At 38.4% G+C, this 18,904-nt stretch overlaps 1 protein-coding gene and 1 non-coding gene across 3 annotated transcripts in view; both read left to right on the forward strand.

Annotated features, from left to right (window-relative positions):
- The window catches only part of slc38a9.S (solute carrier family 38 member 9 S homeolog), a 58,023-nt gene that overhangs the window by 35,470 nt on the left and 3,649 nt on the right, over nucleotides 1-18,904 (forward strand). For both annotated transcript variants that reach the window (XM_041580571.1, XM_018244485.2), the window contains 8 exons: nucleotides 3,438-3,531; nucleotides 6,262-6,432; nucleotides 8,224-8,283; nucleotides 8,506-8,700; nucleotides 10,195-10,302; nucleotides 15,800-15,906; nucleotides 17,416-17,529; nucleotides 17,670-17,818. In XM_041580571.1, coding sequence (XP_041436505.1) covers nucleotides 3,438-3,531; nucleotides 6,262-6,432; nucleotides 8,224-8,283; nucleotides 8,506-8,700; nucleotides 10,195-10,302; nucleotides 15,800-15,906; nucleotides 17,416-17,529; nucleotides 17,670-17,818 — 998 coding nt within the window. The remainder of the gene's footprint in view (nucleotides 1-3,437; nucleotides 3,532-6,261; nucleotides 6,433-8,223; nucleotides 8,284-8,505; nucleotides 8,701-10,194; nucleotides 10,303-15,799; nucleotides 15,907-17,415; nucleotides 17,530-17,669; nucleotides 17,819-18,904) is intronic.
- LOC121392979 lies at nucleotides 1,923-2,086 on the forward strand. The gene has a single exon (XR_005965182.1). It is a non-coding gene; the product is annotated as a U1 spliceosomal RNA (small nuclear RNA).

Genomic DNA, 18,904 nt, shown 5'->3' on the forward strand with positions numbered 1-18,904 from the left:
TATAAATATACTAATGAAATCATTACTGTAAATTATGAGGATAAATAACATCAGTGAGGAGTTGGGAGATATTACAAATACCGCTCTTACCAAAGGTTGATCCTGGCGGCGCTCCATTCGTATGACCAGGCCGCGGGGGACACAGGAGCCAGTGGGTCGGTTAAGGTGGAGGTCGGGTAGTTTCCATATTTACAAACTGATGCGGCAGTGCGGTTGTGAGGGAGGCTAAGGCGCACAAACCGCTCCATGCGCGTGGTCTTGTATGTGCTTCGTGAACACGGCGGCGCGCACAGAAACCCAGCACTGGTTCCGGTTAGATTCAAACAGCCGCGTCCGGTCACCAAGGTGAGAGAAGGCTCGTTTCTTAATGGCATGTAACAGGACGCACTCGCACACGGGTTAAAGTTTATTGACTGCAGCGCGGTAGCTGGCAGTCCAGCATTGCAGACCATCTGTGTATGTACGTATCTCACTTTTTTTTTTAATCACTGACCCGAGTATAAGCCGAGGTAGACTTTTTCAGTACATTTTGGGTGCTGAAAAACTCGGCTTATACACGAGTATATACAGTAAATATTATGATTTTGAGAGAATTTATATTGCTATATTTAACAAACAAATATTCCTATGTAACCGTAACATAATAAATATCTGAATGAGAAAGGACAGTGAAATAAGACAGTGATTTAGACAAGCTGTTTGATGACAGTGCCTTGAGATCTACTGATCACCAGCTAAAGGTCTACTGGTAGATCTACTTTTTGGGCACCCCTGCTATTAGTTGTCGTCCCTAAGGTCAGGTATCTAACTGTAACCTAGACCATGCCGTGAATCAAAAAAAAAAAAAAAAGACCAGGACATTTTTTTGAGGCATGGACCTTCTTTGCTTAAAGGAGAGTTTTTGTGTAAAAAATGACAATGTACCAGTGCGTTATGCTCATTTAGATATAGAAGAATTGTGCTTTTTAAAAGGCTGTTTTATTGAATATTTATGTAAAAATCCCAATAATCCCCCCCTTCTTTTCTACTTCCTGCTACCTGAATTCCCAGGCAGTGCAGGGGAGCCAGCGGCTCTCAGCTCACTGCAATGTAGGACAGGAACCAATCAGCAGCTAGCAGGACCTGATAGGGAACTGAAGCCTGTCTGTGCTTGTGTGACTGCAGGGCTGTAATTGGCTGTCCCCTTCTACTGTGCTTCTGGCAGGGACTATTAGGACACGTCCACCCCTCATTTGAAACACGGCAGGGAACAGAGAACCTGACCTGGCCCAGCACTAAGAATCTATGAAACAAACACTCTGCACACACACAGCAAATGAATCATTACTGGAATAAGACTTCTAAACTGGTACAGTAACGGTGGCCATACACATCTATAGGGAGTTCCAATCAATGGGCTATTTTTAAAGATAATATAAATTTTTAGCACCATGTAAAAGCAACACCATATATTACTTATAATTGCCTACAAAATAAGGGATTTTTCATTGATCCTATATGTCTCCTTTAAGGGATCTGGTTAAACAAGGCCAAAATATCATGTGTAGCTTTCCAAGGATGTAATAACGCCTGCTGGAAGTCAGGCTGAAAGCTGTTATTAATAGACAGCACAGCTCACCCACTTCCTACAGTGTCTTTAATATGCTAACTAGTTTCTGTGCCTTTTAGAAACGAGCTGATTTTGTTGTGACGTGATGTCCCCCACATGCAAATGTTCCTGCTGCAGAGTATTGTGGGAGTGTGTATATTTCATCCATTTAGAGCTTCTCAAACTGAACAGTTAGGACAATGATCCCTTGTAAAAGATGAACAGGGTTTTGAGCTAGTTTGCCATCAATCATGTGAAATTTGCTGTTGTATAGTCTCCTTATGCTTCTAGGGGTGTGTACATATAGCAGTGGTGTTATTGCCTTTCCCAACTCATACTTACCTGGCAGGGGAGATACCATGATCACGAAGGTGGTTCTCCCAGGGCGAGGCTCAGCCATTGCACTCCGGCTGTGCTGACCCCTGCGATTTCCCCAAATGCGGGAAACTCGACTGCATAATTTCTGGTAGTGGGGGACTGCGTTCGCGCTTTCCCCTGATTTCCTATGTTAAAAAATAGTATATAATGTATTATTTGGTTAATTAAAGTTAGACTTTATATCTATTGAAGTGCTAGTTATGTTACCAGGCATGTCCTTTTATGAAGATTGTAATAGAAATATGTGATTTGGTTTTTTAAACAAGGAAAAAAAGTGTTAAAAGCCAGCATATAACATCAACATCAACCCTTAGATCTGTTGACGTTGCTTTTCTTTTCTGGTTTCTTGACTGGTGTAGACCTCCCTCTTTTTGCTATCCATGCCTTAAGGATATCTCATCACACAGTCAATTTATTTTTAGTCAGCTTTTTTTCCATAGGTTTTAAAATGTATTCTTTTGTGTTTTATTTCTGGGGAAATTCCGAAGATAAAGGAGTTAGATCTTGAACAGATTTAGGGATTGTGGGAAGGAGGATTAGGCCAGAGCTCTAGCTTGGTAGATAAATAATTAAGACTTTCCCTCATCTTTCCTTTGCCTGTGATAACATGATCTGCAGTATAATTTGCTCTAAGCCTTTGCAATGAGATTTAGTTTAATAATTTTAGCTGCCCACAGACAAGCCTCCCAGTCTGACCTAATTGGCCATACTTGGAAAGATCTGCTTGCTTAGTGACCTCTTTCCTTGATTGCCCATTGCCCTATGGAATATGAAACCTTCCCAGATCAAAATCTGACCACGTTTGAGTGTCGAGATATCTGCTGCGTCAGTTGAATTGGGTTGATTAAATCTTCTCATGTATAGCGACATTAAAGGAACTGTTCAGTGTAAAAATGCAGCTGGGTAAATAGGCTGTGCAACATAAAACATATTTTCAATATAGTTAGTTAGCCAAAAATGTAATCTATATAGTGTGGAGTGAACAGATGTCTAACATTATAACCAGAACCCAACTTCCTACTTTACAGATCTCTAACCTATTACCAGGCAGTAACCAATCAGTGACTTGAAGGGGGCCATATAGGTCATAACTGTTGCTTTTGAATCTGACCTGTATGCTAAGGATCAAATGCAAACTCACTGAGTAATTATGTCCCATGTGCACCCCCCCCCCATTTCGAATCACTTACTAATTAAGAGGTTAGAGCTGCAAAGTAGTAAGTCGTGTTCTGGCTATTATGTTGGACATCCATTCCTTCCATTCTCTCTGGCTAACTATATTAGAAACCGGGGGGAAAAATGGTGGGGTGCGGCCCTTGTAGGCCTAGCGGACCCAGAGCCGCACCCCACCTGAGACCCTTGGCACTTCTCCCTGACCAAGTTTCATCTATTCTCACAGTATGTTTCAGACTGCTATAACAAACATACTATTATTTCACAGATAATTTACATGTGTTTTAATTTTTTTTAGGCTGGATTTACCACTGGTGTTTGTGTTCTAATCCTTATGGGCCTTTTAACGCTGTACTGCTGCTACAGAGTTGTGAAATCGCGAGGAACTATACGTAAGGGTTTCCTTTCGTCAGTGTTTGAATATTCAACATTTATATTACAATATCAGCATTATGGCCGAGGAGCGGTGATTATTAAGGTGCAAAGTAACTCTGCAAAGCCTCTTCTTCCATTATTTTACATATCACAATTTAGCAATTTATAGGACCCACATTTTAATTCCCACACACACGGTGTGAAACGTAATACAAAATAGGAGAGAGAAATGTTTTGCTTCACTGCCAAGTCCTGCATAGAGATGTTAACCATGCCTGCCATACAGGATAACAAAAGGATAAACACATAAATATATATCCAAATATATCAGGTTGTATCCAAGGACAAGCTTTGGTTTCCCCACAGTTCAGCACTTGCAGGTCCTCCTCCACCTGTTTGAGACGATCTCCAAGTACAGAAAATAAAGTGCTAAATTCCTCAAAAATTCATTGAGGAGGGGGATTTAACAGAAAAAATAAAATATAGTATAGTATTTTTTTAAAGATTTTTGTTTTTTTTATATAAAATTATTAACACCCACCGTGATTATTGACAGTGATAATAGTGTTCTTTTATTTAACTTAGAAAAAGAGAGCCCAAAAAGTGAAGTTGTGAAATTTTGAAAATATAAATAAAAAATAAAGAAATAATAAAAAAAATTGAAAAAGTGAAAAAAAGTGAATTATTCGGTGAATTAATAAATGCAAACGATTTATCTCCAAGTGATAGTGAATGTAGTATTATTCATTACTTAAACACATTCATTGTTCAGTAGGTGAATATTAATGTGATTAGTGAATATTTGGTGTGGGTTAAACTTCCCCTTCGATTTTTCTCGTTTAAAATCCACACTATATAGGTTAGAGGAAAGAAAACGTAGAATACTTTGCCACAATTCCGGTACAACCGGTTGTGCAGATAGGACCACGCTAACTATTTGCAAGCGAAAAGGACCACGCTAACTATTTGCAGGAGTACCCGATCCAAAGAGACGTCTGTATCCTCCGAGGGACGCCAAGGAGACACAGCGACTTTCGCGGGACTTTTACCTATCCTTTTGCAGTTTTACCGATCGTGTTTGTGAGTGTATTTTTATTCTATTAAACTGTTTTAAAGTGATCCCTGCACATGCCCCTCTCTATTTTTTTCCCTATTGCAACAACCCGGAGAGTAGAAAAAAAGTGGAAACAGCGCGAACAGGACCTATCAGACGCTCTCCCTTAACTCACATTTGGTGAGTGAGCTGCACAACCGGTTGTACCGGAATTGTGGCAAAGTATTCTACGTTTTCTTTCCTCTAACCTATATAGTGTGGATTTAAAACGAGAAAAATCGAAGGGGAAGTTTAACCCACACCAAATATTCACTAATCACATTAATATTCACCTACTGCACAATGAATGTGTTTAAGTAATAATACTACATTCACTATCACTTGGAGATAAATCGTTTGCATTTATTAATTCACCGAATAATTCACTTTTTTTCACTTTTTCAATTTTTTTATTATTTCTTTATTTTTTATTTTTTATTTATATTTTCAAAATTTCACAACTTCACTTTTTGGGCTCTCTTTTTCTAAGTTAAATAAAAGAACACTATTATCACTGTCAATAATCACGGTGGGTGTTAATAATTTTATATAAAAAACAAAAATCTTTAAAAAAATACTATACTATATTTTATTTTTTCTGTTAAATCCCCCTCCTCAATGAATTTTTGAGGAATTTAGCACTTTATTTTCTGTACATAAATATATATGACTGAATATAATGTGTAAGACATATTTTAAATGTGCTCCAATAAATATAAAACAGCATAGTTCTTCCCTTATACTAAGCACAATTCAATGCCTAAGGTATAGAGAAGGGGCAGGCAATATGATTGACAGCTGAGATTTTTAAATAACTTTCTAATGGATATGGATATGTTAACAAAAACAGAATTGTAAGTTCATGTTTAATTTTTTTTCTCAGTAACAGGTCCCCTTTAAGTATATTGTCAAATAAGGTATTTTATGCCCTTGGCTTGCATATATATATATATATATATATATATATATATATATATATATATATATATATATATATATATATATATATATATATATATATATATATATATATATATACAGTAAAACCCCATTTTATGTTTTCGAGGGGACTGGGAAAAAAGTTGTGTAAAATCCGGGAAAATGATAAATCAGGGATATGGAGCTCATGTGTTCATAATGTCATGCTGAGAGAATCTGAAACTTCCACCGCCATCCACATCTTTGCCCATGGGCATTACATCTGCTTGTTGTGACACCATGAGGGACATGCGCAAGACCTCTCTTACCGTCACATGCACAACAAAAAAGCCATTTGCAATTGGTGCATAACTGTATGAGGTTCAGAATAATATGATTTGATTATTTACAGACAGAACCATTGCAAAGTAAGCATTTATTAGTATATTAACCCTCTTAATTTTACTAATAATAATATTTACAGAAGTATGAACATGATGAAAACATGATATAAAATCATGGAAAAGCACCCATTGAAATGCATTATAAATCCCCCCCCCCCCAAAAAAAAAAGTGCATGAAAAACTAAAATAAGGGTAGGTAAAATTGAGGTTTCACTGTATATGTTTACATGTATTGATATATCTGTATGTTTGTGTGTATATTGCACTTTTTGCAACCCATATCAACTAAGTTGCTAGTTCAATGCTAATACTATGTCGCTTTTGTCTTCCAGCACTCACTGATACATCCACATGGGAGTTCCCTGATGTTTGCCAGTACTATTTTGGTTCTTTTGGCAGGTGGTCAAGCCTTCTGTTCTCTTTGGTGTCTCTTATTGGTGCCATGATTGTGTATTGGGTATTAATGTCCAATTTCCTCTTCAATACTGGAAAATTTATTTACAGTAAGTATGTTCCTTCCTGATAAAACAGAGCAAAGAAAACCCTGATCATAAACGACTTCTTTTTAATAGCTTTGTTTATGCAATTTCTTTCTTTGCTTTCTACAGTATCAAAATCCTCATTGTTCTCTAATCTTAGTATAGAATACAATGTAATTAACATTAATCTAGTTACTTGCTTCTACTTTACTTGATTAGAGAGAGGTTACAAGTAGCGGTGGGCGAATCTGACCCATTTCGGTTCGCCAAAAACTTGCAAAATGGAGAAAAATTTGCCAAATGCACTGGTCATTTTTTTAACTTTTTTATGTGACAATTTATTTTGTTATGAAGTGACAATTTTTTTCACCTATTGGACTCTATGAGTGTCTTTTATTTATTTATTTATTTTTATTGCTACGAAACCTGGCGAGAATTTTCTCTCATCATTAGTTACAAGGTTTTGTTTGCTGGAATGTGTTGTATGGCTGCACCATCTTTTGTTTATCAAAAAATATTCAGGGCAGTAATGGTGTATGCACCATGGCGCCTATATGTCCAGCAGATAAACTGGTGGCAAAGCTGGTGCACTAGTGATCCTGCCAGTGTCCACGTTCACATGGTCGATGTTATGTATGAAGTCGGCAGCATTCTCTGCATTGAAGATGGAACTATTTTAATGTTTATGTGCTAGTATGTTTAGTATTCTGTGGGTTCTTCTAAACCACAATTAATAATGAATGCAGCTTCTAAAGAGTAGCCATGCCCAATACCATCTTTTTGTTACAGCACAGGTATGGGATCCATTATCTGGAAACCTGTTTTTCAGAAAGCTCTGATTTACAGAAAGGCTGTCTCCCATAGACTATTTTATCCAAATAATCCAGATTTTTAAAAAGGATGTCCTTTTTATCTGTCATAATAAAACAGTACCTTGTACTTGATCCCTATTGGAAGCCAAACCAGCCTATTGGGTTAATTTAATGTTTACCCGATTTTCTATTAGTCTTGAGATATGAAGATCTAAATTACGGAAAGATCAGTTATCCGGAAACCCCCAGGTCCCGAGCATTCTGGATAACAGGTCCCATACATCTACTAGAATTTATAAATTTAGAGTAAAAATGTACTAATATGGGTGGTGTTTTGGACAGCAGTTTTCAAAACACTGCAATGGATTTGGGGATGTTGCTCTGTCCCTTTTAGAGCCCAATACAGTGAACCAACGAGTGAGGCAGGCCCGGACTGGCAATCTGCGGGTTCTGGCAAATGTCAGAGGAGCTGCTGTAAGATGCCATAGACAGTCACTATTAAGTGGGCTGGTGGAGGACTGTTTGGGCCTCTCTGTAATTGGAATGCCAGGGCCTATTTTGATTCCCAGTCCAGACCTGGAGTGAGGTCACTCTGTACAAGGAGCTTCTAATTGGGAGAGGCCTCCTGCAACTCCTGAGCCTCAGATTGCTGCAGTTGCTGGCATTGAAAACGGCTTTTAAAGTTTCTTTTACTTAAAAGCAACTGCAAAAGTGCTCAAAGGGTTTTATGCTTATTTACTTCCCAATTTTCAGCCCCCCTTTAAGGGAAGGTGAAAATGTGTAGACCTTGAGAAGCAAAGAATAATTTTTCAGCAGTTTTATTTTAAATATATGATCTCCCTTTAAGCTTATCTGTGTACTCATAGTAGCATAACTAAAGCTTCATTTGATTGTGGCGGGGGGGGGGAATTTGTGTAAAGCCAACCTGTTTGCAGTAAATTGCTTTCACGTCATGTATTTATATTTGTAATAGCCTTTTTTTAACGGTGAGTCTCCTTTTCAGATTATGTCAATCATGTAAATGTCACCGATGATGTTTTAAGCAACAACGGGACAGATAAAGGTACGATATTTGATTCAGAAATATCTGAATATATTCATTGCTTTGACCATTTTTCACTTGCCCTAGTGCAGAAATCTGTGCATTTCAGAGACAACATAGAACCCTGCTATTATTAGTTTGTGCTTTACCCACATACTCCTTTAATATGTTCCTGCTACAGAGCTTTGCTGGCTATATTTAAAAGATAAATATAAAAATACAATTTTCTTCTTCTTTTTACAGTTATTTGTCCTAATCCTGATAGTACAAGACCCTTAAATAAATCCATGGAAACCTATTTTGGAAATGGGACAAATTTTGAACACTTTGAAACTTGGTGGAGTAAAACAAATACTGTTCCTTTTTATCTCATTGTGTTGCTGCTGCCTCTTCTCAGTTTTCGCTCACCTTCATTCTTCGCAAAGTTCAACATTCTAGGTATGAACCAGATCTTGTCTGAATGCCAAGGGTATATTAAAATGTTATATTGTTATCTGTGGTTTATTTTATATGTGATCTGAGTGAGTAAGGACTGTTTTGCATGTGTGTGTTATAAACTTATGTATAGGTTTGATCAGTCTGCAATTTATCAGTAGGACACATAAAATCATTGTCCTAGAAGCTTACATACGGAAAAAAATGAGGGGTCATTTATCAACACTGGGCAACGTTGTACAAGGGTAGTAACTTAAGTCAATCATTGATTAGTTCTTATTGGCCTGACCTACTACACAGTTGTCCAGTGTTTTGTTGGTAAACGAGCTTCAACAATTCTTTCCCTTCCATAAGCTGCCAGCTTGGTGATCTTATGTCACCTACTAACATAAGTGTGCTTTAAAGGAGAACTAAACTCCCCCCCCCCCCAGTCTTGCAGGAATTGCTCCCTCCTTGCAATGTGCTTTAGTGTTTAAACCCTTTTAAAAATTCTGATCTTTAAATGCAGAGAAGCAAAGCGGAGCTCCCGGTCGCCATCTTCCGGATCTTCATGTAGACTTCAGGTCTCAATGCTGATTTGCTCAAGTACAGTTGAAGCTAATTCCTGACTTGGCCCAAGTGTGCATGCGCCAACAAGCCTCGTGACAGCAAAGAGACCAAAACATAGGGTTGCCGCCTTTTCTAAAAAATGTTACCGCCTGGTGGGGGGGGGACGGGAACAAAAGGGGGTGGGCTGTGACGTAAAAGGGGACGGAGTCATGCACAGTGACGCAAAAGGGGGAGGAGCAACACGCGCAATGGTCAGAAACCTGAAAAAAAAGTACTGAGCGAATTTGGGGCGGGCCAAGGGCTTTTTCTTAAGGGTGTTAGAAATTACCGGCAACTACATTGCCGGTAAATTTGTAATACCAGCCTTGGCAGGTGTTTTACTGGCTAGGCCGGTAAAGTACGGCTGGGTGGCAACCCTAGAGACTACACAAAGATCCGAAAGATGGCGCCCGGGATCGCTGCTGTGCTTCTATGCATTTAAGGGTCAGAATTTTTAAGTGTTTTTGTTTTTATTTTTTAACACTTAAGCACATCCCAGGGAGGGAGGGGGCCAATGCCTGCAAGATTGGGGGGGTTTAGTTCTCCTTTAAAGTGCACATACATGTCCTATTGAAGAGAAACCAAAGCAGCAGAATGTTGGCTTGAGTATGGGCCCATAATGATCACCTTCCTAGTTAATACATGATTATGGTTTGTTTAAATATTAACAGTACAGTTTGTTCTACCACATAGGTGGCAAAATGAAGCAAAAGCCTGTGGATTTCTCATTATTGGATCTTAATCAGTATGGCTAGCTGTACTCCCACATAAATGTTTTGCTCTTCACATTCATTTGGCCAATAACTATCCCTGATGTGCTATGTTATTCTCTTGCCAAAGGTGTAGGTTGAGATCCGCTAATGGTGTATAAAAATATTTCTGAAAATTGTTCTATTTATTTTTTTTCAGGCACAGTGTCTATAATTTATTTGGTATCATTAGTCACATTAAAAGCAGCACGTCTGGGATTTCATTTACAATTCATTTGGAACCAAGTTCAGGAATTCTTTGTTCCAGGTAAGTTAAAGCAACTGTTAAAGCATAAAATGAAAAGAAGAGTAAAATTGTATAATAAATAAATGGTTTACTAAAATTAGCTAAAAGACACTCACAGAGGACTATGAAGAGTTTCATTCAACCAGGTCATGGTATATCTAGTATAGGCAATTCTATAACAACTGGACTTGCCATTTGAAATTTTTCAAAAAATATAAAAAAAGATTTAAACTCAGGTGAATGGGATCGACCCGCAAACTCGAATCGAATTCGATTTGATTTTGTTTGTTTTTTTCTGAAAAAAAACTCAATTTTCAGGAAGCCTGCAAACAACTCCATCCCAGGACATCCCTAAAAGCGAAAAAAGCAATTCAGCAGATTTAAGCTGGCGAATAGTCGAATTCTTAAAGGCCTAGGACATGATAAATTTAGAAAATCTAATTCGAATTTTTTTAAAAACTCGAATCGAATTTTAACAATTCCCTAGTCGAATTCCGCAAAAATACTCGAAAATTTGAATTCTCACTTCAACCCTTGAAAAATCTGCCCTAAGCCTCCTAGAGTACTGTACATGAAACTAGTGTCGATACTAATTCAGAATATTTGATTGTGATAATAAGCCTTTAAATTCTTTTTTTTTTTTTCTTTTTTTTTAATTCAGGTAGTTTATTGAAAAATTGTCACACCAGAAAAACAACATATCACTATTCAGCGTGTCAATTACAGTAACATCAGAATAGTTATTACAAAGATGCTAAACTGAATATAGGATATCCATACAAAACATAGTGTATTTGAGTGATACAAAATACCATAAAGCAAGGAATGTAGTGCATCCCAAACATAATAATAACATAATTAAGCCTTTAAATTCTTAATCTTATACCTCTACATGTTACTAGTGGATTGTTTATTTTAAAGTGATATTTGTATGTTTCTATCAAAGAATCAGGAAAATGACCGTATTATATAAATCCTAAATATAAAGTGGCAGTGGTTTCACTGACCAGAATGCGCTAGCGCAGTGCTGTCCAACTTCTGTGGTACCGAGGGCCAACATTTTACTGGCCTATGTGATGGAGGGCCGATAATAGAAGTCAATGTTGGCCACTCCCCCTTTAAAACCACACCCATTTGTAAACCACACCCATGTTACAACAAGAACTTTTAAGATCATGTCCACATTAACGGTGGTAACACACCAAGAATCCAAATGGTTGGTGCTCACTGCAGGGAAATCCCTCATCACTCATATGTGAAAAATTGAAGTCATGTTAAAACATACCCTTAAATCCATATGCCTCATCCGCCCCTGTGGATAATACAACAACCCCCAACACATGATTAAACACCTTAGGGGCCCTTAAAAACAATTTCCAAATGCTAACAAACCTCAAGAACAAACCCCTAACAGGCTTACATTCCACAGGTAGCGTAGGGCAAGCAGAGAATGGCACACAGAAGCAGCACTGGGCAAGCAGAGAATGGCACACACAAGCAGCACTGGGCAAGCAGAGAATGGCACACAAGCAGCACTGGGCAAGCAGAGAATGGCACACACAAACAACACTGAGTAAGCAGAGAATGGCACACACAAGTAGCACTGTGCAAGCAGAGAATGGCACACACAAGCAGCACTGGACAAGCAGAGAATGGCACACAAACAACACTGAGTAAGCAGAGAATGGCACACAAGCAGCACTGGGCAAGCAGAGAATGGCACACACAGGGAGGGAAGGCAGAACAGAGCAGGAGACAGGGAAAGCTATCATTCTAAAATGAACTACATACAGTGACACAGTGCTTGTGCCCCAATAGCATTTTGAATAAGGTGTGAACAATGTGGGCAGTCTCAGGTGTGAACAGTACAGGGCTTTAGGATATAAACAATAGAGGTGTCACAAGTGTGAACAATGCAGGAGGATCACAGGTGTGAATAATACAGGAGATTAGTTTGAATTTGAGGTTTAAACAATGCAGGGGCCAGTTAATCTCTGTAGTGATACCTTTTTTAAATTTTACACATGGTAAACAGACACAGCATAGGGGGGGTCGCGGGCCGCCAGTTGGACAGCCCTGTTCTAGTGGATTTCTGATTGGAGTTCCTTTACCAATCAGATTATCACCATTTCAATCCACCCAGTGAGGTAAACCTACAGCGATAGTAACAGGAGGCAGGTTACAGTAACGTGAACACTTTTACAGCTATTTTAAACTGTAGCACATTAAAGGAAAACTTTACCCCTGTACATCACAGGTCTCACTGAGGCAACTTCAGGCGACTATAGAAAACGCATCGCCACGTGTGCATTAGCGCGGGCGACTTTGCATTGTAATATGTGGGGAAAAACGCAGAGGCAGTTCAGGGAGATAGTCGCTCAAAAGACGAGGCGATTAGTCGCCAGGCGACAAAATCTCCCCAAATCTCCTTGTGTGGCCTTATCCTTAAAGGACATATAAACCCCCACAAACAAAAAGACAGGAAAACTGTGGGTAGCTGCCTGATTGGCCCTGCAAACAATTGGACAATGGATACATTTCCCCATGAATGGTAAATTTTCTAACCTGACCAATCGATCTTCTGACCAATTTCGGGCGAAAAGATGCACAATCATTTGGTGCCTACTAACCTTACAATAATCTGACAAATTTGTCGGATCACACTAAAATTGGTCGTTGGGGATAGAAGAATTTTACCGTCTATGGCCACCTTAACTCACTCGGCCCCCTCCATCGATAATTTACTTTGGCTGTTGGATACTGAGTATGCTCGGTTCTTCTCAATTCAGATTACTAAACACACCCTCCAGGCTGGCAGCTAATTATCAGATGGCATTGCTGGTCCCCATAGAAACTCTTCTCTAGTTGTCTGCTGCTAACTTCCTCTTCAGAGCTCCGCAATTACAGGGCTCAATCCAAGCAGAACTTTTTATCAAAGTTGTGCCTGTATAAGCCTCCATCCATGAATGCACAAAATCCTTTATAGCACAAAAGTAAATGTCACTGATGATGTTTCACAGGGAAAATGGCCATGGGGTGAAAGCTATTTGTGTCATGGTGCTGGCAAAGGGAGGGCATAGATGTAGTACAAATTATGTCATTTGGGTGGGGGAGATGTGCCCATATTATATACATGGTAGTAGAATTTAGGCTTTACATGTCCTTTAATACTGGAAGCTTGGATACTTCTTTAAGTTTTAACTAGGGCTTGGATGGAAACCTTCTTTGGTTTATTCACTGATTTTTTTTTTTTTTCTACCGTTATACTCAAATGCTTATTTAGCATAGTGAATAGTGGAAGGAATGGTTCACAAAGATGTTCCCTGTAGTGAAGTGTGGGTCCGGTTTTACCCAACTCTAACCTTCCCTCCCTCCACCCGCGACTTCCGGGTTCCTTTTATAGATCCACCAATGACATCACAAAAAGGGGTGGGGCTATAATGCGTGGGCAGGGAGAGAAGGAAGAAGAGCTCAACCCTGGGGTGTGAGGTCGGCTTGAACCCTCCCGACCCGTGGGTATCGGGCCAGCCAGCACATCACTAGTTCCCTGCTTCTATTTTGAACATTCATTGGTGAAAGGAGCTGTTGCTCATGAAGTGAGCAAAGAGTACACAAGATTAAGCACAAGGCTTAATCATGTATTTCAGAGTTAGAGTACATTTGTAACAATATACAGTATTGCTTTAAGAATAATTTGAGGGGCAGGCATTTTAGCAATTTGTTGGTTGAGGATTTTTAAACTGAAGGATAGACTTCTGTAATTGTGCCCTGGTGCTGGAGTTCTATATTTACCCTTCATGCTAGTAGACAATAGAATGTTGGAGTACTACTTACATTTCTACTTTAGTTACATAGTCAAAGCACTACATTGCTCGCACCCTCATTTATAATTTTGTAACAACATTTTTAAATAAAAGTTGTACTCATTTTATCACTGTAGGGAGGTGCATGTTTGATTTTAGGATCCTTTTCACCACATTTAGTATAAATTAGACATAGGACTACATCCACACCACTGTTGCTTCTTTTGTTCCTCAGGCATAAGGTTAGTCTAGTGGGGTTTACCATTTTAAAGACATTTTTGTGTAAAAATAAACTACCAGTGTAAGTATACTGTATTTTATGTTTTGCATTTTTTTTTTAAAATTGCTACACTGTTGCCTTAGTGAAATACTGGGGTTAATTTATATATACTTGGCAAATTTGCACCAGGGTATCTTCCCTTGGCACCAATGATCGCATGGGCAGATTTTAATGAAGGCTTGGGGGGGACTAAGGCTCCACAAACCAGCATGTTGCCATGCGCAGCTGCCTACAGTGAGTGAAAGCGATCCCAAGTTGTTATATATTTATTCCCACATTCCAGACAGACACTGATGTGTGTGTGTGTTTTTAAGAGAGTCCAACCTACTGCATGCCTATATTTGTTTGTTTTATGCACATACCTTTTGGGGAAAATATATTCTCTTAAGTAAAGGCTTCTACTAGGTTCACAATGTATTTCTGGCATATTTTATGTTATCAGGGATGTTATACACCACACTTGGAACTGGAGGTTTATTTGATCTCTGCTGTTACTGGATTTTATATAGAAGCTAGTTGCATATATTCTTCCATGGCATATATGATATGCAAAGTGTATATGTATAGCTATATATATAGAGAGAGAGCATTCATGATGCTTATCATGTAAAATGTGTGTCCCATACTAAAGGTAGAATAAAAGACTCCTATCAAGCACTGTGGCCTGTGCACTGGAAGGAAGCTCCTGGTGTGGGCTTCTGTGTTGGGGCACATGTATGTGCATAATAAGAGAGTGCCCCAGCTCAGTCATGTGTGTAAAATAGGATTGGGACACACCAACCTTGTGTGGTGGCCGTTGCACTCAATATGTGGCTTTTCTTAGAAAATCTGCACTGTGGGCATTGTTAGCCTGCACCTCTGATAGGGGAAACAATATTTTGGTTAGAGCACCCTTTAATTAGCCTTCCCCATCTCAAAAATCACCCTCCGCCTATGAACAATAAGAACATGGGGCAACACAGATAAGGTGTGTTCAAGGCTTATAACCACATTTATTGTATAAAAAGGAAAGTGTACAACATTTTTGGGTGGTAACCCATCCTCATGTGCTTTTTGCACCTGTGTTGCCCCATGTTCCTATCATTGGCGTTAATTGAAATCTTTTCTACAGCTTTTGAAGATACTGTTGGACTGGGAACACCAGAGGGAAATTTGTGTGGAAGGTCAGTAAAGTCATTAGGTGTGTTGGTTGTATTGCCTTATTATTTCCCCATGGCAATCAATCTATAGTTAGCTGTTCTACTCCAGATAGAAAACTAAAAAATAAATAAATAAAAGAATCTCTGTTGCATCTTAACATTTGCCTTAAAGACAAACAGCAGCAGGAAGGGCATAAGAACGAACCTCTAATGCTTATGAATAAAAATAAAAACATTTATAAATATGCAGTATTATTGGGGTTCTGATTGTATTTTTTTTTTAATTTATATTTTAGAATTTAGAGTCTCTTTTCCGCAGTTAACAGGAATTTTAACTCTTGCATTCTTCATTCACAATTGTATTATCACACTTCTAAAGAACAACAGAAATCAAAAAAACAATGTGAGTATTTGCTTCTTGCATTTTCTCATTCCAGTAAAATGTGGTGGGTGGCATAACTGCCCTAATTGAAATTTAAAATAAATTACAGTATTTCAAGAACCCTGAGTCCCAAACAGTCTTCTGCTGGTCCAATAAATACACTGGTCTATGGCAGATTATTGAAGTCCCTGTGGCAATTGTTGGAATGTTTTGATTGTGCTCTTTGCTTGCTGTTTGCTTGTACCATGTGGTCTTTTCAGTAAGCAATACTTGTTTCTCCCTCTCTCGGCCTGAATTGACAAACATTTCTGTGAGAGCTACAATACACTATGCAGTCATACATTAGGCCTGGACTGGGATTCAAAATCATCCCTGGCATTTCAAGTACACAGGCCCAAACAGCCCCCCAACCTGCCCAATAAATAGTGACTGTCTTTGGCATCTTACAGCAGCCCCTCTGGCATTTGCCAGAATCCACAGATTAAGATGTGAGTTGCTGTAACGACTTCAAGAAGGACTAAAGCTCTAAAAGGCTATGCTAGCCTAGGTTGCAACTCAAAATGCTATAGCTAAAGCTTTATAAATATATGTTAGTCCTTGTTTACCAAATGTAACTTCTTCTATCATCTGCATTTTTCCATCTGTGTTGAAAAATGTAGCTCACATAAATTTAGCATGTTTGAGAAATGTTTCCTGTGATAACTTATAAATGTCTAGAAAATGTTGTCCACAGGCCACCTTCACTACCTTCAGGCCCCTGCTACTCTTCATAATGCCTGCTGCTTATTTCTGTGCTGTAAATATAAAGATTTCTGCCAATACTTTAAGGGGGTTATTTATTAATATGCAAATGTAAAAAACTCCAGGTTTTTTTTTTTTTTGCTATAAAATCTGAGTTTTTATAGGGAAAAAACTCTTAATTTTTCGAGATTTATTATACCCCGAGGATGGAAAAACTCTGAATCAGAAAATCCGGCATCTCAGACCAGCCAAGTTTGTATATAGGTCCCTGTCCTATTTGGAAGATTCTGTGGTCTGCGCTGGAATTAGCCCGAAAATCCGACTATTTCAGATTTTTTGCCAAAAATCTTATTTTTGGCTTTTCGAGGAAAAAGCCAGAAAAAGTAGAGCGATTCGTGGAAGAAATTGTACGTTTGAATTTTCGCTTGATTTTATCGAGTTTTTCCCCAATCCGATTAAATTGTGCTTTTTTAATAATAAATAAAGTCAAATCGTGGGTTCTAGTTTGCTCAGACTTTTTTAATAAAATTATCAGGAAAATTCAGATTTTGATAAGTAAGGCCCATAATGCAACAACTTCCCTCAAAACGTTCAATAAAATGTCAGTATTCACGTTTTAGCTTCTTCAGGCTTTTTACGGTTACTGTTCAATTAAATTGGTAACTCTGACTGCTTTATAGTGCACAGGTTGACTGCACTCCCAGAATGCATTTCCTGGGCCTACAAAATTGATGGTACAGGATATAGATTAAAAAAAATAAACACCCAATAAATATTTTGTGTTTACAGGTAAGAGATCTTTCCATAGCATATCTGCTGGTTGGTTTAACATACGTCTATGTTGGAGTTGTGGTATTTGCTTCATTTCCATCCCCTCCACTGCCCAAGCAGTGTATTGAGCAGGTGATGTATAATTCCAGATATTATATACTCATAATTTTCTTTTTACACAGCTTGGAGGTCTATATATTATTATAGCTAGATACATACTTAAAAACATACATACTATTGAACTTTTTCTCCTGTATTTTTTTGTCTTTTAGAACTTTCTAGATAATTTCCCCAGTAGTGACATTTCGGCATTTGTTGCAAGAATATTCCTGCTTTTCCAAATGATGACTGTGTACCCATTGCTGGGTTATCTTGTCAGAGTTCAGCTCCTAGGACACATCTTTGGGGACATTTATCCAAGGTAATTTATTTGTAACCGATTTTAATGTTTAACTGTATTTTTTTTTTTTTTTTTTCATGCCCACATTTAGCAATTTTAATAATAAGTAAAACCTTCAGGTGGAGCACAAAAGGTTTTTAACATGTTTCAGCCATTCATGTCAAGTTAGTGCAACAAAGAGAAACTGTCACCCATTGTCAAGAAAAGGCATTAGAGCATGTGGTATACCCCACACAACTGTGATTAAGGACATAAACTTGTTTGTTTACTGCTGACTTAATTGTTTGAGTCCCCAATTAAACTGCTTCCACTGCTGTGGAGAAAGGGAGTTTTATATTTTTTTTCAGTGAGCTCTGTGAAGTTGTCAGCCCTGGCAGGGATATATTTAACCAAATAAGAATAAAAAGGCCTATGCCAATGGTTGTAGCTTTAGGAGGTGGCAAAAAAATGAAAAATCTTCTTTGCCACCGGTTAATACTTTGTATCTGGGCCAAGGCAGCCTGTAGACAGAAAATACAGCCCTGTACCCAGGCCCAAAATTTAGCACTGTGCCATTTTCTGAAGATTAATGAAACAAGGATGCAGTATTTTTAATTTACCTTAAAAAAAAAAAAAACTGGAATGCGAAGAAAAAACTGCACGATAGGTCTCTTGTTAGCGGGACTAACCCTGCATGTTTATTTGTGCAAGAAATGTAACATTTTGGGGCAAGCCCCTTTGTCGGACATACTAGAGGCAGTGCAAGGGGCTTGCCCTGAATCTTTACGTTTCTTGCACAAATAAAAATGCAGGGTTAATTGCGCTAGCAAGAGACCCATTGTGCCAGTTTCCTTCGCATTGCTGTACATTGGAGGGTGCCATTCCCTCTGGAGATACTGAGTACAGAGTGAGAATACACAATCAAGAGGCCAGGGTGTTCTGGTGAGTAATCTCGTTTATTCTAAAAAAAAAAAAAAAAACATTCCCATATGCTATTGCACAAATTATTCACATACAATTTCTAACGTAACCACAGTGACATTTCAGATTGCAATTACAAGGTTGCATTTGGCACTGTAAGCAGCGATGTTCAGCTGTAAGTGCCCTTGGCAATTCATTGTTTTCTAT

The sequence above is a fragment of the Xenopus laevis genome, chromosome 1S (assembly GCF_017654675.1).
Source record: "Xenopus laevis strain J_2021 chromosome 1S, Xenopus_laevis_v10.1, whole genome shotgun sequence".
NCBI classification, from domain to species: Eukaryota; Metazoa; Chordata; class Amphibia; order Anura; family Pipidae; genus Xenopus; species Xenopus laevis.